The sequence below is a fragment of the Semicossyphus pulcher genome, unplaced genomic scaffold (genome assembly GCF_022749685.1).
Source record: "Semicossyphus pulcher isolate SPU_LCO1_2020_fin unplaced genomic scaffold, fSemPul1.0.p SCAF_9, whole genome shotgun sequence".
Lineage (NCBI taxonomy): Eukaryota > Metazoa > Chordata > Actinopteri > Labriformes > Labridae > Semicossyphus > Semicossyphus pulcher.
This window is the reverse complement of record NW_027211770.1, coordinates 15,602,579-15,627,781: the sequence shown is the minus strand read 5'-3', so window position 1 is coordinate 15,627,781 and position 25,203 is coordinate 15,602,579. Positions and strand designations below refer to the sequence as shown.

Genomic DNA, 25,203 nt, shown 5'->3' with positions numbered 1-25,203 from the left:
AATATTGAGGCTACAATTGGCTTTTTATAACTATATTTTTGGTGAAATCTCAGTAGTTACAAAACAGTATTTAAAAATGACTATGAGCTCTAACAATCAGTGCTACTGTCAGGAACGCGCCTCAAACACGAGCCAGCAAGGACTCCTGCCACTGAAACTGTTCATCAGCTCAGTTTTTTAACAAATAATTCCCTGTGTTTTCAGAGGAAATCATTACTTTTACAACACCCTTTTTAAATGTTTTAAAAAGCGCTTGCTCTCATGCGGAATGTTTAACAATGAGAGAGCTGATGGGTGCTGTGAGATCCGAGCTGTGATCTCTGTGTTATAAAACAGACTCCCTGACAACCATCCTGCACTATCACCACCACATCGGGACTGATAAGTCATGACTGTAATAATGACAAGTTTTATCCTGCCCTCTCTTTTCTCTGTCAAGTACGACAGCAGAGAGTGGATTTGCCTGTGTACTTGGCAGTGCTGCTCTCTGTTGCTTCACATTCATGTAGATATCCCAGCACAGAGTGAATGCTCACAGGTGAGTCAGAATTGTCCTGATGTTTCCAATGAGAGGCTTCAGTTATACCCCTTTCCCACCAAAACTACTGGGTTGATGCAGTTTTTTCAGACCAGGAAGACCAGCTTATAGATACTGATTGTCTCTGTTCCCATTGCCAGTGAAGTATACTCCTGTCGGTCTCTTTTCTGCTGCGTCTCTGCCTGACGTCACAAACGTCCCTGAAACAGGGTTAGTAAACAGTGAAGATGTTACGTGGTTAGGTCTTTATTGTATCTGTTAGTCATTCAGTCTGTGTATTAAACTCGGCGCCGACAAATTTGGAACTATGTTCGAGGACTGCTCGGACGGAGACGGGCTGAATTTGTAGCTGAGATAATAAGGAGTCGCAGAAGTCACCGACGGAGCTTAGCATCACACCGGAAAGGGGGCGGAGATTCAGTCATTTGACCTAGGTCTGAATGCCGATTGTAACCTGTCCCATTAAGCAAAAAAGCCGGGTGTTAGCGGGTGCTAGCGGGTTTTTTGACCAGTGGTAAAGCAGCTTCAGAAGGAGGAGGAATAAATTGGGAGTATTAGGAGTAGAAGACTCTGAAATTGGACAGTGAAGCCCCTTTCACACTCTAGACCTCTACAGAAAATTTCAGGGCCGTCTGACCCCGACATTTTCTAGAGTTGCCCTTTCATACATGTCCCTCACAGTGGGAGATTTTCCCTGTCGGGAGAGGGTGAGTGGGGCAAGTGTATTTGGCGACTCTCATTCTTTCTTTCTTTTTCTGTCAAAAAGACCGTCATCCACGATCGATGAACTTACTGGCCGCTCTCCCCTTGAACAGACGTCCGGCTGGTACGTCCCTCCTGTGAATGCATTGATTGAGATCCGACGTCTTCTGTTAAAAATGGATCTTATTATTCTGTTGTGAAAGATTTGAAGTGCAGCTGTGTAGTGTCGATCTCACTAGTCGCTGGACCTGTGAATCGCTTCGACATGCAACGTCTTTAATGACGCTCCTTCTTCACACGTGGCTCACCTGCTGCTGTGAAAACGAGCTTGATGGTGTAAAAACTCTGAGCTGTGTTTTTTGGGGCGACTTTGTAAAACGCACAGCTCATGAATGTCAACAGAGCAGATACAGGTACAGCAGGCGAAGGTGTGTGGGGAGAAATAACTGAAGAGTAACAAGGTGAGCAGATTAAAGTAGTTTTATGAGCGAACACTAATATATGGTGGAGAAGAATGAGGCACAGTTATAATGGCATTATGATAAAACTGTCTTTAAATAAGGTGACATATTGCTGTGAATGTTCCTGAGTATTACCTGCTGCGTTCACACATCGGCTGACCCGGACTTTCCCCTGACCTTTTTTTAGGAGGCCGGCAGGAGAAAGTCAGGGCGTTTGCGTTCACACATGCAGCCCACCCGGACAATGTCAGGAAATGTTCAGGAGCACAGTACATGTGCGAAAGGGGCTTTAGTGTAGGAGAAGGAGAGACGGTTAAATAAGTATTGACGGTGCAGCCTTTCATGGAGCAGTTCAAACTGCTTATGGCCTTTCATGTTGTGTGGCTGAAAACACGGTGTTCAAATTTATCCGATTAAATCACCCAGGCTGTTGCTCATGTTGTTCAAAAGCAGAAAGATTTAAACTGACAATCTCGAAGATTTCAGTTTCGTTCTCTTGGGCGTCCCCAATGGCGATATACGGTAATTGTGGGAGTACCCTTCGGTTGGCTCCCTTTGTTATGGTTGTAACTGATTTTCTTCGCTGACGGTCGCTTTCCTTTTTAGACTGTTTGCCTTCATCTGAGCTTCCAATTTTTCTTTGGATTTTCACTTACTTTTGAAGTTGTATCTGTAGTCATCGATCTTTTCTTTGTTTGTTCAGCCATAGTAGATTACTGTTTACTCGCAACACTTGCAGAGACCGGAAAAGCAGCCGCTTAGCTCCTCCTACCCTCTCTGCCAGACCAACCACTGCTGGGTGATGGAAAGCGCGTCACTAACTGGGCTCCGCTTGGGATTTTTTCCACCCAGTCCATAATAATACTATATACTGCAAATGCAAAGGTGGGCCATAGGCCCAATCACCATTGTGTTACCTCATTCAGCGATAGATAGTGACTTAACAGACATTAATTTGAATGAAAATATTATTAAGATTATTACTTTAAATCCAATCTTTTGCTATCAAGGATCATCTGATACATTTCAGTTTGTGTCGGTTTTTCAAGGCAACATTTGAATGGATTTCCCAGAACTACATCCAAATGTGTAAAAATGACCAAATGTGGATTAACAAAGGGGTGTGGGTGTCGGGGCAGGTATATGCACTTTTAGAATAAAAGTATTTTCTTGCAGCATGTCAGCGTTTTATTTATACGCAGCCGAGTTGTGCTTATTCCCAGTACAAAGCGAGCAAAACAAACTGCCCCCCTCAAAGTCACATATACCACAGCTTACATTGCTAATCCCCCAGCAGTCAAAAACCTCATCACTGTGGAATGACACGGGGTCTCGCCTCGCAGCACGTCGCTGCTCCCTGTTACACAGACTAAACAGAAAAGGGTAGAGGGGTGTAGGGCTGAATGTTTTCTTTAATAGCATCTTAATGCTGTTGTCCTCTGTTGTTAGCCAGCAAGCATGCAATGAAAACAGATAGGTAAACACAAAGAAGGGGAACAATGGGAGTCTGCTGCAACACTCCAACAAGACTTGTGGATTTAAAACACGTTAGCTGCCTCTTGTGTGACTTTAACTACCAGAGGGTTTGGGTTGTATCAGCTCTATGGCAAGTTTAATTCAATCACTTTGGATTTTAAGTGATAGACGGCCAGATTTACCTTGTTGTTAAACCAGCAAAGCTCTCTTTTGAAGCAGAGGTCGAGAATAGGCACTCCTTATCATTGTCTCTTGGGTAATATAAATCCCAAGATCGTTCTTTTCGGAGTTGCTTTTCCATCCACAGGTTTTTTTTCCGCCTTATTAGATTTCAGGTCATATCGGAGCTCCTGTTTCCTTGCCTTTAGCGCAGGGACACAAAATGTCAGCGTAGCCTTTTGCACTGCACAGATACAGATGTAAGAGATAACGCTCGAGGGGGCTCGTTTCAAGAATCAGATTTAGGGGGGGAAATTATTTACAGCACACACAGTCGCTGTTTAGTTTCATACAAACCTCATTTTTCTATTCTCTAATATTCACCAATACTACGAGAGTTAATATTCTGAAAACTTAACCCGACCAAATATTTTTTGCCCACCCACCTGATTTAAAAACATATTTTCTGATCACTTACATTCACATCACTTCTGTGCTTGTCAACATGTTATCATTCATGCGGGACTCTCTCTCAACACGTCCACATCACCATTTTTTCTCACCGAAACACGAGTTCAGAAATGTTCTCTGATCAGTTTGCACTTTATATTAATGTCAGGGTTGACGAGCATCACACAAACATCACTTCCTCCTATTACAGCGGGGAGATTGGGATTTGGAGTTCGATGGATTTTGGGGAGGGAATCTCAGAGTGTAAGATCACCTTGACATGTCTGGATTGAAGATGTCGTGTGTGTGTGTGTGTGTGTGTGTGTGTGTGTGGGGGGGGGGGGGGGGGGGGGGAGGGGGTGTACATTGCCATATTTCTCTCTGCCTGTTATTGGTAGAAGTGTTTGCAGAACCAGGAGAACCTTGTTATCAAATATTAAAGATGTTATCCAGCCCTCCAAGACTGACAACTAGAGACAGAGACGTGTCCCCCTCCCCTCTTTACCATCTCTCACTTTCTTGTCTCTACTTCGTCTTTTTCCGAATGTAAGAATTTCACCCCGACTTTTCTTTCTTCTCTATTGCAGTACTTTTCCACATGTTGCCGCATATATAAAAAAAATTAGGATATTCGATTCATGATTTTTTCCCCCAGTCTTTCTAATTAAGCAATATCACTTGAGAGGGAGTTCTGTTCTACTGAATAACAGCATGGCTGTGTGTGATGTAATGTTACTGACCTGAGGCGGAGTGATACACCTAGTTAAAAGTCTCATCAAATGCCTCTTGTCCAATCAGATTACTCAGAACGAACTGTGGTATAAATACAATGATCGCATTATGAAAGTTATTTCTTCGGTTTGTTTGTGTCAATGTCAGTCAGGAGACGGCATTGTCCCTGTAAGGCTACACTACAAGAAATCAGATTAGTAGTCATTGTTCTTGGAAAATGTTCATTAGATAATCTGAAGCTAAATCGATCATTAAAAGTCTAAATCAGTTAAACTGAAGTTTTGAATGTAATTTCATATTGCACGAAGACTTTTGTCGACTATTTCTTACAGTATTCAAACACAAAGGAGAATTATCTTCACTGCCTCTTACTGCAACCAAAACCTCTTTCCTTCTGGGGACTATGTTTAATAGCTGTGTTCCCAAGAGACGGAGAAGATCAATATCATCTAATATTTCAAAGATTTGCTGCACACCCAACAACTACTCAACTAAATGATAGGACTGTACTGTTGACAAAATGGTTTCTGTTTTCAGTCTCCCGGCCAATTTTGACATGAAGTTGACCAGTTCTGATCCATGTCATTATATTAAATTAAAAAGAAAGTTAACACCCTCCAATTTAATGTCAGTAAGCATGTGCTGCCTCGCAAATCAAATCCACCCCAGATAAACTCACTAAAACAACAAAACTTAAGGAAGTCATTGCACCCTTCCCAGAAATAGTCCCGCACATAACCCATCCTGAACCTTGTGTTTTTGCAGTCATGTATTATGTTTATTTAAAGACCAGCTCCGGTCATGTTACAGACATATCAAATGCTCTGCTTGAAATAATAATGTAATAATGTTACTGATATGTTTCTGCAAATTACGTTTAATTACCTTGTAAAAATCCTCCCAAGGCATCTCCTCCTTCTAACTCATTAAAAATTCCCCAATCTGCATAGGCCCCGCCCACTATTCAAACCGCCCCCTCCGTCACTCGCCTGTAGCTCACCTTCGACTCTGCTTATCAAACTCAGAAAGCTGAATGCTTCTGTTTTGCTACGTTAGCTTCTGTACCCAAATCAGTGGCAAGTGGTGATACAGGGGTAATTCGGCCAAACATGTCTGAACCGGAAAGCTTCATCGTAAAATTACAGCTGAAAACAAAACACGTCTCTGCTGTTGTTTAGTGGCAACTTGTTGAAACGTTGCTAGCTTGAAATGTAGTAATTAGCAATAGTAATGTTAACGTTAGTAGTCAGTAGTGAGTTTGCAGAAATTACCATGATGGTTACAGCTGGCTCGCGTATCACTGAAGTGGTTGCTATAGGTTGCACATAATGATATGCATAGCGTCACCCCGTCCGTTAACAGGATTGGCACTTAGGTTTGGGATGTCTCAAACCTGCCAGTCTGAGAACGTGTTGTTCAGCCTGTCCTTGGTACACTGCAGTTTAAAAGTAGACAGGCCCAGCCATGCTGCTGATGTTGTCCCTGATATGTCTTGTAGCACATAAAAAACACCACATGGAGATGTTTACAAGATTTAACGCTTTCACTGGAGGGGGGCTTTAATATAGTAGAAAACCAACATGTAAAAAAAGTGTATGCTGGACTATTTCCTGGCCAGGTGCCTTCACTTCCTAATGTCTTGTCATTGCAGTCAGGTTATCAGGCAGCGTATTCTTTTTTAAGATAAACCGTGTTACCTTCTAGCCTCTCTGTTAAGCTAGGCTAAGCTAACCAGCTTTGAACTTAACCTATGACACGTGATATGCCTCGCTCTTTTTGTTTCAGTATGTGAAATAATGCAAATAAGTTAAGTGACACAAATGGTGACTCTCTTCAAAACACTTTAGTTCCCTTTATAACATTTGTACGTCATAAATATACAGATTTCCAATTTAGCCTTAGCTTGACCTTTTCACCCGAGCTGAATCATAACATTCCCGTTGAGGCCTTTTTGTTTACCTACTAGACTCATTTTGTTTGAAAAGAACAGACAAACTGGAAAGCTGTGGGCACATCAAAGACTTGTAAAAGAGAATAATCACATCTTTGTCTGATAATATCTCCTTTATGTCCCGCTGCTGCCTGCTGAGAGTCCTGCTAGCTGAGCCCGTGGCTATGGAAGCGGGCTTTTTGTCAGACACTGTACTGTAGAGCTGTATTGAGATTCCAAACACTTGCACCATATTTTCAGACACAGACTGTTATCCTCTGACATTTTCCACCTCAACAGATTTACTTCAGCATGTGACCTTTTGTCTGTGAATAGTTAAGGAGTTATTTATCTATGACTGCGTGTAATGGTGAGTGAAGGCCCTCTGAGCCTAATGGTGTCTCCCGCCTGGAGTGGAAAAGGTAGAAGCTGGTTTATGGGCCTGGATAAATCATCTCTTGATTTGTATACATTACAATTGCCTCTAAAAGCCAATTTTACAGGGTAATGTAATATGTTCTCCTAATGTGCGTTTTATATTAGTCATAAATCACTGCGCGTCACACTTTTCTTTTTTTCCTCAGGAGATGATTCCTGCATTTTAATCTCATGGAAGAAAAGCAGCCATTCATTAGAAAAAAGTTTGGGCACGGGGGAAGTTTCATTGGGAAAGTGGCTTTCAATAAAAATCTGGGGAGGTTGTTTATTGAAATAAATGCACCGAATGTCTCCCTCTTAATAACCTCCTACCCTAATGGCTAAGAAGACTGAGGTTTAACCAGTAATCAATCTTTTGTTGAGTGCTTTAGAGCAGCAAAGAGTAATAACGCCTTCAATCAGCCGTTCAGGACAGTTTTTTCCTTCTTCCTTGTATACCATTAAGCCTAATCAGTGTTTCTGGCTAATTTTGACGTTAGCCCAACAACAGTGCCAGTGTGTGCTTACACAGCTAATTCAGGTCAGCATAGTGGAGAATATTGGCTTTAATGACTGTTGTAAATACTGTATGTGTTTGCAGGTGCACACTAGGAGGCAGGCAAGAGAGAGAGAGGGAAAAGAAACAAAGAGAGACAATAAAACATTAGAGGGTGAAATGAGAGTAAAGATCCAGCGCAGGCTTTGAAGAAAAGAAATAATAAAGAGAAAAGTGGGAATGATAAAAACAGGAAATGTTGGTATCCTGTTTTTTTAAGGTGATACCTTCCAGCTCAGGTTCCTGCAGTGTCTGGGAACAAACACAAAAATAAACTCCAGCAGGAGGAGATTAGCCTCAGTGTTCCTCCGTTAGCCGGAGAAGAGCAGCAGGCTACAGACAGAGCAGGGTCACACTCCAATACCAAGACCCAGCAGCCCGGTACTTTTCCTCCTTCCTTCCTCTACACTCCACCTCTCCTTCCGTCCCCCTCCGGCCTGCCCTCTTCTCTCCGCACACCTGGCTTTCTGCGTGTCGTTCTGTCAGGAGTTTTTAAGCTGACCCCAATCTCCTCACATCCCATCATGAAGTGTCGACGTAGGTGCCTTTAGGGGCGGTGCATGGCCCGGGTGGTTGTCACACCAATTGTTGCTGTAATCACTCGTCTTCCTTTCCAAGCCCGTGGAGGTGGACTATCTCTATCGTGCTGACTGCGGAAGGCTGGAGTTTGGGCCAGAGGTCCTGAAGATGTTGTTGTAACTCTTAAATTAGTTGTGCTAACACAAGTGGAGTGTGGTGGGGAGGATTAACTTCGTGTCCCACTGATCAGGGTTCGGATATTTGGTCCTTTTTGCGTGAAATGTGTCTTCAGCAATGAAATGAAATGAAAAAAAAAAATACTGGATACCAAAAGGTGACTTTAAATGTCTGCTTTCTTAAAGGGGCCATATCTTTTGAATGGATATTCTCATATTCTGCACGGGTTTCACATTTTTGGGTGTTTATTGTTCACTGTGAAAAAGTGAAAACTGCATAATTTCATGTTTTTCCAGAATCAGATTTTTAAAAAGGTCGCCTCTGAAATGGACCGTTCAGAACAGCTGCAGGTTTCTACGTAGAACCTTGCTTTCGCTGAAATCGACCAATCGTCACTTACCGCCATTCGCCTCAGACTGCCTTCTTGTAGTCAAGTCGTTGTCAAGATTTCAACTCACCATTCTGGTACCTCTTGGCGATTCTGGTTCGTACACATATAAGGCAGAATAACCGATCCTAGAGCAGCCATGTTTTCTACAACTTTGGAGTGACAGTGCAGTGCGGCCGCTCCCCCACGTGGGGGAATAGATATTAAAATATGTATATGATTTTTACAACGAAACAAACTTTACCAGCGTGAGTCAAAGACACATTTGAAAAATAGAAAATTGATTGCATAGCTAAAATATGTCCACTTTAAATAACACTGAATTATTGACACTGAAAGTATTTAATAATGTAAATGGCTTTTTTTTTTTCAAAAAGCGAGAAACATCAAACATTTTAATTGACACCCTCGTGCATGCTGTTACATTATACTGCAGTAAAACACAGAAAATCATTTAAGAGGGATTTTATAGGAAGAAATCTTTAAATGATTCCTCAAACTAACTGTTTCATGCTGCTTCTAAATACTGTGAGATGTGTTTAAGATCTCCCCAAAAGTATCAGACGATCTTTATTCAAGGCCCATCTACTCTCTTTTTCCAAAGCTTTCAACCTTATCAAAATCATCATCACGCTCAAGATAATATAAAATCTTCATTCACTGACGCAGAGCATGAGATTTTTACTGTCTCTGACATCAAGAATTAATTACATCTTTAAAATAACAGTCATAGTTGGGTAGACGGTAGCTCAGTATGTCAGGACCCGCGTGGAATTGGGCTGGGCTCCGTCGAGGTGTCCTTGAGCAAGGCACAGAATCCCCCATCGCTGGGGGCGCATGTCTATGTGCAGCCCCCTCACTCTGACATCTCTCTATTAGTGCATGTCCTTGGAGTCCTGTTTGTGCATGTGTGTATTTTGGGCCTATGTTTGTAAAAACAGAGTGAACAAATTGAATTAATAAAGTATCACTTTAGTTTGTGTATGGGGACTAAAACTAAAGTATAATATTAGCAGCAATATAGGACATTTAAAGAGGTACTTTAACCTGTCTTGATGCAATTAAGTTTTGAGGCTGATGCAATTTAACTCAACATCCACTTTCAGGCTCTTTCAAGATTTCCAACCTTGCCAGAAGTGATTGCACCTGTCCTGACTTTGAGAAAAATGAGCTCCATTCTTGCGTAATGCGTGTAAACACAGACATCAGACAGACACAGTTAAAGTAGCTTGAATGATACAATAGTTATGGCTTCTGTGTGTGTGTGTGTGTGTGCGACGCCTCAGTAAAAATCAAGACCCGGTGATGGGAGCCATGTTGTAATCATTTGCTCGGAGGATTATGAGGAACAATAACTCAAAGCTGGCCTTCGATCAAACGTTGGGATGGAGGAGCGTCCTTGGTGCTGCAAAAACAAACATCCCCCCTGTGTCTCATAACTCGTTCACTATTACTGAGGATGGTGATTTGATATTGATTAGGTTTCATGAGAGCCCGCTGCTCATCCAGCTTATTGTCTGTAGGACGGTATGGTATGGAGCTTTGTCCTCCCCTGAGTCCCGTGGCCCCGTACACGCTGTATTATCTGCTCTTATGGCTTCACAGCAGCCTGCGCCCTGAATGTAGAATAGAGCTCATGACTCAGGCGCCACATTGTGTGCTTCCTGATAAACCTATTATTTCTCCTGGCCCTGCGGACTCCAGAAAAAACTGATCCATCTCTGTTTTTTTTATGCTTCTGTCTTTCCCTATTTCTCTCATTGTCTGGCTTTTTGATGTGGGTCAACAGATGTGCAACAATGTGGCGATGGGTGTGTTTGTAATTAATGCGTCTGTCACTGAAAGGGGACAAGAGCAATAGAATTCACACAGCGCTTCATTTCCTTTATAAAATTGCTCTTTTGTTTTAGCTTTGGGAGCGGTAGGTTAGCCACAAGTGTATGCTTTAGCCGCTCGAATTTTGAATTAAATCTGTGTTCACTTCACTTTTGCAGGTGCTGATTGAGGCAACAGTTTCCAGGGAACGACGGGGCTACATTGCCATAGATGACATCATGGTGCTCAACTATCCCTGCTGTAAGTGCCACTTCTGTCAATGAATTGCAATTATAGGAGGTGCTAAAGGGAAGAAGGTTTAGTGGTTTTGTGAAGAGATGTATTTCTAAGCATAAAACATGAATAAGATGAGGAGACTAGTGATGGCTGAGCAACCTTTCCTATCAGTGCTGCATGTTGTCCTCAGGCATCTTGACACAACAGCAGTGCTATAAAAACACTGGTACACCTGAGTGCTCACACTTCCTTTCACCTGAAAACACACCTGCCGTCCTGCCTCTGCCCTCATTTGACAGCCAAATGTATTTGTTAATTTGTAAAATCCTGAAGTCTCCATTTGAAGGCGTCTACACTTTTAACCTGACTGAAGGTGTTATGTTGCTTTTTGTCCTTACTCACTTTGTAAAAAGTGCTACATTTCAAAGCTCTATGAAAATGCCTTCTCTTCAGGGTGTGTTTTTTTGTAAATGACGGCTCCCTGCAGCGGGGGCTTTTTGTGTCAGTGGTGTAAAAGTAAGGGTAGCAGTTCAGTGTGTTGTCAGCCCCTGAGGACCACATGTAAAACATATTCACTAAGGCCCTTGAGTTTAATACCTGGACAAACTCTCTCAGTGACACATGCACACTCCCCATACGAGCCCCTGTTGAACACAAGTGCTAGTGGCACATTTAACAACCATGTTACACACTGCTTTTAGTGACTCGCATAACTGACACAAGCTTTAAAAGATATTTTTCATTCATGGGGATTTAAAGTTATCTGCCTGTTACTACTTACATAGCCCCTATATTTGTCACAAAACACTGTTTTCACGCTCAGAGTGGGGAAGCTAAAATGCTACAATGTTGTATTGATGTCCGAGTTGTATAAATGTAGGCAATGTACCTGGCAAATAATTTCACTGACATTGTGCCATATTCTAAAGCACAGTAAGATAAGATTCAAGCTAACGTTGGACAACAGCTAAAATTAGCATTCAATCAGTTCTTAGCTAACATTTTGTTTTATATGATGTAAATAAATGCTAAAGTTAGCCTACGTTAGCTAGGAAGTAAAGTCATGGCTAACATTATGTTAGTTAGGAATGTATGCCTTTCCTAATGTATCTTGTAACAGCTCCAAACGGTAATATTAACGCTAGGTCACTTCCTAGCTTAAAGTTATGTTAGCTAGTAAGTGGCTGTTTACTGTTAACAGCTAACTAACAGGGGAGGCAGTATAAGGTTCTTTTAGGTTGAAATATGGCCAAATATGGAATACAGAGTCTCACAATTCATCGTCTTTTCATTTTTTAAGTGTTAATAAAACGTTGATAATTTATCAGATACCCTAATTTATTTGAGTTAAAACCTGGAACACAGCAGTAAAGCATTGTCACAGCATTAAAGCTAGCCACCCAAAGAACGAAGTAAGAAATGGCTGCTGTGTGAATGTGGTCGGTAGTGTTTGGAGACTGACATTTCAAGCGTGTCATATAACAGAGAATACGTCAAGTTATTTTATTAAACGACACTGGCTGTGAGATTGGTACATAACTTTACTGCTTGCGTACCACCCAGTAAGCCACCCTGTTTCTCCCTGTGACGGCAGATGGCATCTTCTAAACTCTCCCACTGTGGCCATTAAATAATTAAGACTCTCATCAAGACCTGAGCATGCCTTATGATGTGGCACACAGCCAGCCTGCATTACTTGGCAGCGAACTGTGTGGAGAGAAGGAGTGAAAAACAGGAGGGAAGTGTTGCAGAGTTAATAAAAAAAATAAAAAATAAAATACAAGCTCAACAAGTTCTTTTTTGTGAATTCTTGATAAAGCATGGTTGACATTTTTGTTTTATCCTCTTGAGTCGTAGTCTTTGACTTTGGAACCAGTGTTGCACCCCAATGAAATATTTATCACGCTAAAGAGTCCTGAGGATAAGATCTGACACATTTAGCTGTATAACACCACGGCTCCTGCCAAGTGCAGTTTTTTTCTTTCTTCCATTCACACTCATTTCCGTGTTTGTTTATGTTCGGCTCTCAGGCATGAATTATGAATTAACCTTAGGAGGGCGAGTCACTCAAAGGAAACATTGCCGCCTGTGGGGTACAGATGTGAACACCCTCTGTTTACTACTGTACACAAACAAGCTCAACACATTGTTATCTCCCCATTCTGCTAGATAGCAACAAAAAACCAAGCAGGAGATGTGCGAGACCCAAAGATCCTCCTCTGCCTAATGCTTCAGCTTCACTGCTGCTCTGCCATGTCTTCCTGTCAATCATCCAGAGTGACATGCAGACTTCTCCTACCCCATTTCTTGGAGATGGCAGGCAGTGCTGCTGGCGTTTACCCAGTGATTTCACTCTGCAGGGGTCCGCTTCTCACTTCTCTATTGTTAATCACAGAGTTGGGTGAGAGGGCTACTCCCACACACTGACTCATTGGTAGCACCGCACAGCATGCTGGGACATTATTAGTCAAAATGTGGAGGACTGATGCTCACTCAGTGGCTTTTCGTCTGCAGATTCACTCCCACATTCTGCTATAGATTGACTCTAATCTGATGTTATTTGTGTCTATGGTAACGGGCGCTTAATCACCCCTTCAACACGTACATTTTGGCTCTTCCACAATTTCTGTATGAACTTAATATTCTAACAGTTTTCTTTTACAGTAATGTTTAGATGGACATTCACAACAACACTTCTTTTTTTCAGTACTGTGAAGAATCTGGAAGTTAATTCCTAATATGCAAAAAACTTTTTATCCTCTGCTGTCAAGACAATTGACTCAAATTACAGCCAAAAGAAGAAAATGAAAATAAACTGTTTAAACGATTCATTTAATTCTTTCGTTTTAATCTTTTAAGCTTTTTGTTGTTTCATTCTTGCAGTCTCATTTATAAGTTTGAAAAGAAATGCACAAGTTGAAAATTGATCATGTAATTTTTGCGTTAAACAGATTTACAGCATTAATATGCATCAATTCATTAAAACAAAGCAAAGTGAATTTCATAAAAATGGGTTTAAAAAGTCAGTTCTCAAATGTACTGCTGCTTCAAACTCTATAAAAATCTGTAACAGCTTTAAGTTTTTCATTTATATTTGTTATAATGAACTAATTAAGAACGAACACTGGACAAAGGTTGTTTTTCTCTCAAGCTGATATACCTGACCCTCATGTATTTGAAAAAATAAGTGCCTTGTTTAATTGTGCCTTGTGTAGTTTATTGACATTGTGAAGGGCAAAAGGTAATGGAGTCTTTTGATCTCACTGCCTTTCTCTCTGTGCCTGTCTCTATAGATAAGGCGCCGCACTTCTCCCGACTCGGAGACGAGGAGGTCAACGCTGGGCAAAATGCCACTTTTCAATGTGTTGCTGCTGGAAGGGCGTCAGAGGCGGAGAAGTTCCTGCTGGAGGTCAGTGGTTTAATGGTGGATTTTTATATCTAAAATCACCTGTGTCTCTGACTAAGATGAGTGCGGACATTTTTACCTCAGAAACAGTCTACAGAACAAAATGCAAACTGGTTTTGCTACTGAGTCCTTTATATTTCAAAGTTACTTAAGGTCATGGACAAATCATGAAACAGTGATCTCTGACAAAGGCTCCAAACCCCTTTGATAAAGAAGCAAAACACCCCAAAACACAAACTGACATCATTTTCTCTCTTTGTAGTTTTTTTTTTTAACGTGTTTGATGTTATTTTTGCGTCTATTTGCGTCATGGTATTTTTGATCGTTTTGCATCTCTTTGAAGCCGTTGTGCGTCTCTTTTTTGTTTACAAATATGACTTTTGTTGTCATTTTCATCTCTTTGTAGTCGCTTATTGTCCCTTTGTTGTAGTGTTGTATCTCTTTGTTGTCACTTATTGTCCCTTTGTTGTAGTGTTGTATCTCTTTGTTGTCACTTATTGTCCCTTTGTTGTAGTGTTGTATCTCTTTGTTGTCACTTATTGTCCCTTTGTTGTAGTGTTGTATCTCTTTGTTGTCACTTATTGTCCCTTTGTTGTAGTTTTGTATCACTTTGTTGTCACTTATTGTCCCTTTGTTGTAGTGTTGTATCTCTTTGTTGTCACTTATTGTCCCTTTGTTGTAGTTTTGTATCACTTTGTTGTCACTTATTGTCCCTTTGTTGTAGTGTTGTATCTCTTTGTTGTCACTTATTGTCCCTTTGTTGTAGTTTTGTATCTCTTTGTTGTCACTTATTGTCCCTTTGTTGTAGGTTTGTATCTCTTTGTACTCACTTATTGTCCTTTTGTTGTAGTTTTGTATCTCTTTGTACTCACTTATTGTCCTTTTGTTGTAGTTTTGTATCTCTTTGTAGTCGCTTATTGTCCCTTTGTTGTAGTTTTGTATCTCTTTGTTGTCACTTATTGTCCCTTTGTTGTAGTATTGTATCTCTTTGTAGTCCTTCACTGATCACTGATACCTTTTACGATGCTTCATGTTAATCATTTAGTTGAACTCTTTATTCAGAGTTAATGTTTAACTGCGTTGTTAGGTGAGGCGAGTGTTATCTTATATAATCATTGCAACAAGGTCTATTCTGCTTGCGTGTCATTAAGTGTCTCAGACGTGTTTGTAGTTAAATAAAGATAGTAGAGGGAGTTCTCATGCTGTGAAGGCCATGAAGGCCTTGGCGCCTCCTCACTTCGCTGCCTTTGAAAAGTTACACTGCTTAAAAGATCACAGTGTTCTCTGCTTTCTTCACTGCCTCCTGTTTGTATTCAGATCATGAGCTGCGCTTTAGATAGCCGTCTTTTCATCTCGAATGACTTGTTCTGTGAAGGTCAGGCAGGCCATACAGTCCTTACCTCAGCTGGGAATAACCAAGGGACTTAAGACCCCCCTCTTTATGTAGCCCTGATTAAAGGACCAAACATCACTGTGCTGTAGGGCTCTTTTTTTTTCTCCTCATGCTGCGATTACAATGCGCAGCCACACACTCACTACTTTGCCAACATCTTACCTCCCACTACAGCCAGCCAGTGTTAATCATGGTTGACCTTAGGCAAACCTACTGTATTGTTTGAAACCGGGAGATGTGTGATTTATGTAATTGAAGCCTCCTCACTCCCACCGCTCTGCACGCTTTATCAAACCTCCCATTTGGTCACAACACAAGGATGAAGACAAATGCTTCTGGTAATTAGCTGGCACAACCACGCAGGCGCCGGCTGTAATGAGTTCTCCAGGCCGCTGGAAAGCCTCTCCTCTACCTTTTACTGTCATCTGTCCGCTCCTTCTGCTGCACACGTGTCTGTCTGAGCTGTCTTGTCCATATGAACTCACATCACTGTAGTTTTCTGTCGTCGTGCCCTTTTGTCTTCATAGTTTCTGCCGTACCAGCTGCAGCACAGTCTTGGCTGCACACGCCCACCAGATTAACAGACCGTTTTGTCGCTTCCTCGCCAATTAGCTAACGCCAGATTGTTTACGTTACATGAAGTGATCTCGAGCTTATTCGATTTATCCTGATTTACCCCTGCTTTCTGCAATCCACAGGCTAGGCAATGAAAATGAAATATACACAGAGGATGTAGGAGTGTATGCATAATTGAGACTTTTTCTTTCTTGCGGTCACAAGATTTGTTGCCTGCTTAACCCTAATCAGCGGGTGTGTGTTTATGTGTTTGTTTGCAAAGGCCCTGCGTGAGGTTTGTGTGGTCTGTGGGTTTTTTGAAGGCCCGAATCAGAAGTAGGACAGAAGCCGAGCTCAAACCAAAGGCCTCCCTGCTAGTCCTTGCTTGCGCACATGATGCTGTATAAAAACTGGCAGATGAAAGGGATGAGTTTCAAGTATAACTTCCACCGTTTCACACAAAGAGAATGGCCTGAAAACATGAGAAAAACCTGTCGGATTCAATGAGTTGTGTTGAGGCTACGTGGCGTTGACGCTTGTGGTTTTAATGATGTGTAACAATGTGAGAAATGCCTCTAACGGTGCAACAGCAAGGTGCATCATGCAACATTCATATGAGCCGAACTCACGATCACTCCCTCCCTCTGTTTCTCACTTTCAGCCCCAACCCACTTTTGTTTATGTTCTGTTCCTGCTGAGAGCTTCTTCTTTATACTAAAACAAGCAGTAGCCTCTCAACCGCTGCTTCTGCTTTATTTTGTTTTACACCAAAACACAAAGTCAACATGCTGCTTTTCGTCCATTAGCCTTTTTTCCAAACTGATTAAACCTTAATGCATTAAAGCCCATCTGCCTCCCCATTCGAAGTGCTGAGCACTGAATGTTTTGGTTCAATAACACTGCACACTGAGGAAGACAGAGGTTGTAGATGGGCTTCATTAAGAGACAACACTCATGACATGTATTACCCCCTTAATCACTATTATTTTAACAAGATTGCATTTGTTTTTATTAAAGCATGTCTGATTGTCATATTGTGTGATTACATCAGAGAAATGGTTCTGTCGTTCTAATTAAATTGCACACAATTGGAGAATCCTCCTTTTTTAAAATGACACAGCTCTAATAAAAACTGACCCAGATAGCATCATTTAGGCGTGTTTGTTACGTTATTAGCTTTGTGTCTCAGGAGTTCACTGGGCAATAACTGCTTACAACGACCACTGTAGGTAATGAGGGTGTGTGTGTGTGTGTGTGTGTGTTAATGGGGGAGGTTGGACGGTGTATGCAACCCTTAAATGAAAAATACATGAATTTATGGGGCGTGCAAAATTACTTCTTATTACTTATATTCTTACTATGTAATACAACAACAAACCTAATATGATCACAGTATTAAAAACAAGAATGCTTTAACAGAAAGGGGGAGAAAGGATGGAAAGATGAAGTAGGAATATTAAGGAAAGAAATACAGGATGTAGGATCAATAGAAATACAATCATAAAGTAACTACATACAGATATTCACCCTCACATAAAACACATTTCTGGGGACTAGTGTTATAAAAAAGTTTATTTTTTCTTTGTAAAACTTTGTGCGCATAAATCCATAGCATGAATACCCTCTAACAATAAACATAAGGATCCATGCTGTTAGTATTCATTCTTGTTTTGGCCCCAAATCTCCAGGTAGTTTTACTTGACGGGCTCAACATCTCTCAGAGCAAAATTGAAGCCAAGTGAAGATCCACACAGCCCACTCACTCTCGTTGTGAATACAGCGCTGCATTTTGGTCCACAGGCAGTCCAGGCATGAACACGGGCAACATATGGACCATGATATAACCATGTCTTGGCCAAGTGTAGGAGCATAGCTGGGTCTATTCATATCACACCAGAATGTCTGTCAGTAGCGAGTGGTTTCAGTTGTATTGTAATTTTCCTTTAAAATCCAGGAACCACATTACAATATTTGATCGGAAACTGTTTCAGTTAAAGAGGGGGTATTAAGCTGTTTCACATTTTAAGACATATATATAATGTTACAATGTTGGATGTTCATACTAAATGTGGGTGAAGTTTCAAATCTGTAGGTAAAAGTAAAAGTTGGAGTAATCCCCAGGCTCCTCAGCTCAGTCTGCTGTGAACGCCAGGTTTTACACAGTTTTTTTCTACAGGCTGCACCTTGTGACGTCACAAAGTGAAGCCTCAGCAGGAGAGCTGGCCAATCAGAAGAAAGTGGGCTCGTAGGGACAGGGTTTGTTAAAGGGGCAGAGCTGACTGATTCGTTTCAGGCAGAGACTTAACAATGGCCTCAAGTTTGTAAATTATGCTAAGCTACTCCACAAGTATCACAGAGTGAAATATGAAGCTTGAAAATGAGCATAATACCCCCCCTTTAATCAATAAACTACTTTTAAATTTGTCAGTTTAATGTACATGTTGTGTGCGTCTCCTCTATAACAACAGTTTGTCTTATAAAGTATACTATATGTAGCAGCTTTATTACAAACTGGAGCATGGAGTTTTAAAGACATTTACCAGGCAGTGGATGGTCTAATAAAAAGGTAAAATGGCATTGCATTATGGGAATTGTAGAATCCAGGGTTGGAAAGCTTAACTCATACCAGGAACTACAGTAACAGTCAAGATATTTTTTGCCTCTGCTGCTTCAACCTTTCTTTTTTTATGACTGTGTGTATTTGAATCAGTGGCCTGTGAGTGTGTGTGTTTGTGGCTTTTTCACATCAAACACTGTATGAGATGACATGTACCTGTGTTTGTGTGAGAGAGAAAGGAACACGATGACCCGTCCTGTTTTCTCTGACCCTGTCCTTTTCTGCCTTCCAGAGACACAATGGGGACATTTACACAGCGGCTTCAGTCAAGCACTTGAGTCACTGGCGCTTTGTGGTATCCTTCCAGCTAGACAGCGTCCAGCGAACAGATCAAGACCTTTACCGCTGTGTCACTCAGTCCCCGAGGGGCTCCGGGGTCTCAAACTTTGCTGAACTCGTAGTCAAAGGTAAACACTCTCTTTTCTCTCATCTTTTTGTTCTCTTTTGATACTTTCTTCCCAACCGTCAGTGTGCCTGCTGTTGATGTAAAATTCCTGCTCTTGTTGGTCACAGTGGATTACTGCGTGTGATTTAAATGAGAGCTAAAAATGAAATTGATCCTAACGAGCTGTGATGGCGTTGAGTGTGGACACATTTTAAATAACCCATAGGACATCATTTGTTCATGATGGTGGAAATCACAGACACCTTTTTCAAATTGATGAATAGAAAGCATTTATCACAAATTTTAGGTTCCTCCACACATGAAGGCAGTGCGAACGGCAAACCACTATCTCGCTGTCATGTGTTGTTTTCTGAGCTGCAGTTGTCAAACAGGCTGCCATACTCAGCTCTTCAGCTCTCTGTCAAAAAGCTGCTCACTTGACTTGGACTCCTGCGGACCCTGTCATATCATGTACCACAGATGGTGACCTCACTCCCATTACTCACTTCAACCCCCCAGCCTGACACTGCTTTGACAGCATAGTAATGACATGGCTGTGGGATGGTTTGATGGCATAACAATCTCCAGCCTTGAGCGAATGGAAGACGAGAGGGGGAAAGAAAGGATGTGAAAGATTCCTCTACTGTATGCTCGTCCTTTTCTTATGTTATTTAAAGGACTGATGCAAGGGCAAAAGAGAGGATTAATTATTATTAACAATACGGCAATATGGTGGTCAGTTGTCAGTTTGTTGGTCTGTCCATCTTTTAGGTCCAGACTAAAATATCTCGACAACTTTATGAAGGATTGCCATGAAAATGCCGTGACTCTGGAGGATAAATCCTAGATACTTTGGTTATCCCGCACTCTGATCAGGTCAAAAATTCTGTTTGTCCATTGTCTTGTTTTATGACCAAATATCTGCTGAACTAATGACATTTCTAAATGCTAGCTGTAGCCTACTTTGTGTTTAGTGCTAATAAGTAGGCCTCAATGTTGGCATGCTAACACGCCAGACTTCAAATGTGAACAAGGTAAAACTATATCTCCTTAGCATTAGTGTTAGCATGCTGATGTTAGCATCTTGCTATGCCTGTGATAGCCTCACAGAGCCAAACATGGCTATTTACTTTAAGTCTTGTTTTGTTAAGTATCAAGTAATTCCCCTTTTATTTAAATTCGTATAAAGCAAGTTAATTCAAGTATGCTAACACACTAAACTTAGATGGTTAACATTGTAAACGTTATATCTGCTTAGCATCAGCGTTAGCATGTTAGTATTGGCATTTTGCTGTGCCTGAGACAGCTTCACAAAGATAGCATAGCTGTTACTCTTACCCTTTTTTAAAGCAGGAAGTAAATCCCTTCGGTATTTTGAAACATTTATAAAAGCAAGTTAATGTAAGCATGCTTACAAGCTATACTTAGATGATATTTGATAAAAATTTAACCTGCTTGGCGTCAGTTTTAGCGTGCTGTTGTTAGCATTTTGCCGTGCCTGTGGCAGCCTCGCAGAGCGATTCTTATTCTTTTACTTTTTATTTGTGAAAGCATGAAAAACATCCCTCTTTATTATATAAAACATTCATATGACGCAAGTTAATGCTAGCATACAAACATGCTAAACTTTGATGACGAACATGATAACCTGTTAAGAATCATTGTTAGCATGCTGGTGTTAGCATTTTTTGCGCTACTATGTCAGCCTCAAGGAATCACTAGCATGCCTGCTTACTTTTAGTCTTGTTTTATAAAGAAGCAGATCCCTCTTATTTAGGCTAAATGACACATTCATATGAAGTACATTAGTAATAGCATGCTAACATGCTAAATTTAGACGATAAACATGGTAAACATTATACCTACTAAGCATCAGTGTTAGCATATTGCTGTTAGCATTTTGCTGTGCCTGTGACAGCCTCACAGAGCAGCTAGCATGGCTGTTTACTCTTAGTCTTGTTATGTTAAAGCATGAAGTGAATCCCTTTGATTTATATAAAGCAAGGATTCAGTTTAGTATTGTGATAGAGGTCGATTGCTACAGTACGAAAATGGAGCCTACTTTGCCAACATATTACTAAACCCTCTCACCAGCAGTTGCCAGTAAATGAGGAGTCACTGAATGCGCTCATAGAAGGCCATGAAATCCCATTTAGTGTGCTCTCACTGTCAGAAAATAAGTATTATTTTATCTGCATGGTTGTTGCTTTGCTTCTTTTTTTATAATGAGGACAAAGATGGGGTTTTTTTGGCAAAGCTCATTCTGCGCCTCGAGTCGATGTGATGGCCGGCTGTAAGTCATGTTCAAGTCAACTGGCTGTAGCTCTGTAATCTATTTCACAGGAGCAGGGAACGAGTCTTTAACGAGACTTTCATAAATCCCTCTCCCCCTTCTGCTCCACTGAGAAACGTCTAATCATCCCCTTAATGAGTTGGATCCAGTCATTTCTATGTTGTAGATACCATGCAGGAAACATGATGAAGCCCCGTATTGCCCCAGAGGACAGCAATACGTCCAATTAATGAATAAAATATTATATCTCTCTCCTTGAGGTATGATGTGCCTCTGGCTTTTGTTGTGGCCCCATAGTTGTTGTATTTTGATCCTGAGCACATTTGAAGATGTGTTTTCAGGGATCTGCAGCTTGTTTAAGCATAAATCTCAGTACAGGGAAATCCCTAATTAAACAGAAAGTCGCTCTGAGAGAGCTGTTTAGTTTGAGAATAACTCTGAATGCAGAGGAAACAAAGGAAAAAGAAGACTTATAATATTCTTAGAACTAAAACATTGTAAAATAAACAAACTTAATGAAGAGAAAAACTCTGACGCTGAGAATTTAATCGAGTTGTTATCTTTGGCCCCACTGTAACCTAAATTAACCTTGAATTATGGATGCAGATGATGAGCCGCTTCAGGCTAAGTCCAGGCGGAGGGAAGCACTGCAGAGTGGAGGTGAGGTGCTGGTTAAGTTGAAAGCCCACAGAGAGGAGGGCCATAAAAGACAGCGGCGCCTCTGCGGGAATGAAGGATTAGTCACAGCCACAGATCTAACTCTGATCTTTTCTCAGGCTTTGTCCTCATTTCTTTTGCATTCCCTTCCCTCCCTCACACTGCTGCCCGTGTAATTGTTCAGTCGCTTGGATCTGCCAGTAAGTGACATTTGACCGATGGGCTCTGGAATTAATCTTTGGTTTGGCAATCTTTACCGAGAGTGATGCAGAGTCTCCTCTTTCATCATTGGTGGCCGCCTCTGAGGACAGCACACTCAGTTAGAGAGAAAGAGCACCTAATCCTTCAGTTACAAAGATCATACACAGTCAATGCACTGCATGCACAGCTGTTTCTTCACTCAATGCTCAAATGTATGCAAGGCTGTAAATGCCTTCTTAATAGCCCTGACTAATCTGCTATTTGAACACAGTTTGACCTGCTCACATCTTGCAGCCTCCAGGGACTCATTTAAGACCCAGTGGGCTTTAATGTAATGAGAAATCTGTTTGGATACAGCTAATTAATAAAATGAATACCACAACCTTACCTCCCTGATATGTGCAGAGGTAGTAAGTGGCTTCCAGCAACTGCTTTCACAGACATGTGTAGGAAGAGGAAAACATAAACCCTGCTTTTCATTTCCTCTCACAGTACCTCCATCCCCCATCGCGCCGCCCCAGCTGCTGCGCGCCGGCTCCACTTACCTGATCATCCAGCTCAACACCAACTCTATCCTGGGAGATGGCCCCATTATCAGGAAGGAGATTGAGTACCGCGCCAGCCAGTCTCCGTGGTCAGAGGTGCACGGAGTCAACATGGTTACCTATAAGCTGTGGCACCTGGATCCAGACACGGAGTACCACATCAGCGTGCTGCTGACTCGGCCTGGAGAAGGTGGAACTGGCCCACCTGGACCGCCTCTTGTGAGCAGGACAAAGTGTGCAGGTGAGATTCTGAAAAAAACTGAACAAAGTTTTGCATAACAGGAAAGTTTGTCTTTACTTTTAACCCCTCTATCTTACGACCCTCAGGCAGGGAACCAATAACGCATTATTTGAGTCCAGGTTATGTAATCCAAAAGAGTGTAGGTTGAGATAAGTGTAACACAATCAAAGCTATCATCATCATCTACACTCATTCATACAACAGAGTGGTGTGTTTTAACGCCTGACTCTAAACATAAAGGTGCTATTGCCACTAAAAGCTGCTATTCACTGGCCAGTCGCTGCTGCTGCTGCGATGAAAGCTGTAAACACTCGCCCACCTCCCAGCTTTTATCCATATGTTGTTTGTTTTCAGCTGAATCATGGAGTATTGTTTACCTTAACACTTACTTCGTTTCCATGCCAGGAATTAGTGCCTCTCTCTGAATCTTGTAGTGTGTAGTCATGTTTTGTAGATGTAGGCTACAGCAGTCTCTTCACTTTGTTCCCATAGGGGTTTTGTGTTAGGGCAGAGACAGTCCTCGGAAAGGACGCGTTATGTAACGTGTAATGCTTAGGGGAATTACAGTGTGCACTGTTAAGGCGACGCAGCGACCCAGAGCCCTGGATAATGGAATACAGTGTGTTGAGCACCTTTAAGTAGAAACCTCATGCATGGAGCTGCTTTAATGCAACCTCAATCTCTGAACCCGTCAGCCTCTGGAAGCCATGGCCAACTTTTCAGGCCTTCTGGTGTAGCCAGCAGTTAGCTACAAAGGACTTCCTTTTCCATGCGCTGCTCTATACAATCTGACCAAGGACTGCATAAAGATGGATGAAGAGTCTCCATCTGCTCTCATTGTACAAAACTGAAGCCAAAATACCACCGTGATGGGCGCTGCCAACATGCACTCGTGATGTCAATGGAACTGCACAGTAAAGATCTGCAGGTGGAGCCGCTGTAGCCACTTCTGCTAACCAAAACACACACTTAACTTACCGGGGACGTATGTTGGCGTATATAACAGTAGAACAGCTTCTAGTGTTGGTCTGAAGCAGACGTTCACAGATACATAAACTTCAATAACTGTAGTGATTGTTTTAGTTACGTCTCCTCTCGTCGTTCCTCCTCCTCCCTGCTAATCCAGAACAGATCGGCTGCAGGAGCCGGATTGGTCAGCAGAGCTGTCAATCATCATTTTGACAGCATCAAATAACTAATTAAAAATAAACTTGTCAGACAACACTTGGACGTAAATCAGCATGATAAGAACTAACTGTAATGACAGAAACCATGTTTGAGAAACAATTATTTGATGTGTATTTTGATTTTATAGTTTGACTCATGTCCCATCTGTTAACATGGAGGAGGCGGGCTTTATGAGCTATACTGCAGCCAGTCAGCAGGGGGTGCTCGAAATGTTTTGGCTTCAGTTGTCGGACAGTAGTCTTCCATCTTTTTATATATTCTGTGAGTGTGACGAGCAACATGAGAAGCGAGAATGCAGTTGAAGTTGAGATAGGACGTCTCAGAACTTATTTCTTTGATGCCCGTCAGCGGGAGCCGGGATTGCATTACGCCGGATTGCCTCCCACCCTTTTTGCTCTCCATAGGCCTGTTTTTCCTGCATACATTCGAGCTTACTGATACGTGATTGGTCAATACTACTCGGAGTACAAACAGAAACCAGAATGCTTCTGACACCGGTCCCACGTCTGTAAATAGAGATTAACGATCCTGCTCTGTAATTGTATAAGCTTAAGTATACTATCTATATTAAAGTAATACCTATAGATAATATGTCCTCCTTGCATCAAATTAATTAATCACATAAAAGCTCCAAAGCTCAAAGTCCTGATGCCCAGCAGCCAAACAATATAACTTCAGAGAGTCTTAAATTACGGGGCCTCATCTGTCACGATAATCTGCTGAAATTCAATCAGAAAGCAGCTGATAGACAAGTTCTGACTCCGTCACCGCATACACTTATCTCACAAGAGAGGGGACATTTGCTATCACTGCTGGCTCTCAACTCTGGAGCTGAGGATAGAGAGTTTCTCGCTGCGAGCGTGGCGATATTGGTTTGACGGTTATATAAAAGATAACAGCTGGCTGACTGCAGTAGTTAGCCTAAAGCACATTACTGTGGTATCTAATGAAGAGGATGGAAATGTTATTTGGCAAGCGCAATAAATAGACACGCATTTGTAGGTGACAGTGGAGGAGACATAGCAATCACTGTAGACTAACAATTTATTTCATTGTTGACTACAATGTTTTCTTAGTTGTTCGGTCAGAAAAATGTCTTTTTAACTTTTGTTAAAAGAACGAGATGACACCCTCACATGTCTTGTTTTGTCTACATCTCAAAGAT

General features: G+C 41.6%; 1 protein-coding gene across 2 annotated transcripts in view; it reads left to right on the top strand.

Moving 5' to 3' along the window:
- ptprub (protein tyrosine phosphatase receptor type Ub) overlaps positions 1 to 25,203 on the top strand; it is a 167,057-nt gene that overhangs the window by 85,967 nt on the left and 55,887 nt on the right. For both annotated transcript variants that reach the window (XM_069657127.1, XM_069657126.1), the window contains exons 4-7: positions 10,500 to 10,581; positions 13,851 to 13,966; positions 18,761 to 18,935; positions 22,557 to 22,850. In XM_069657127.1, coding sequence (XP_069513228.1) covers positions 10,500 to 10,581; positions 13,851 to 13,966; positions 18,761 to 18,935; positions 22,557 to 22,850 — 667 coding nt within the window. The remainder of the gene's footprint in view (positions 1 to 10,499; positions 10,582 to 13,850; positions 13,967 to 18,760; positions 18,936 to 22,556; positions 22,851 to 25,203) is intronic.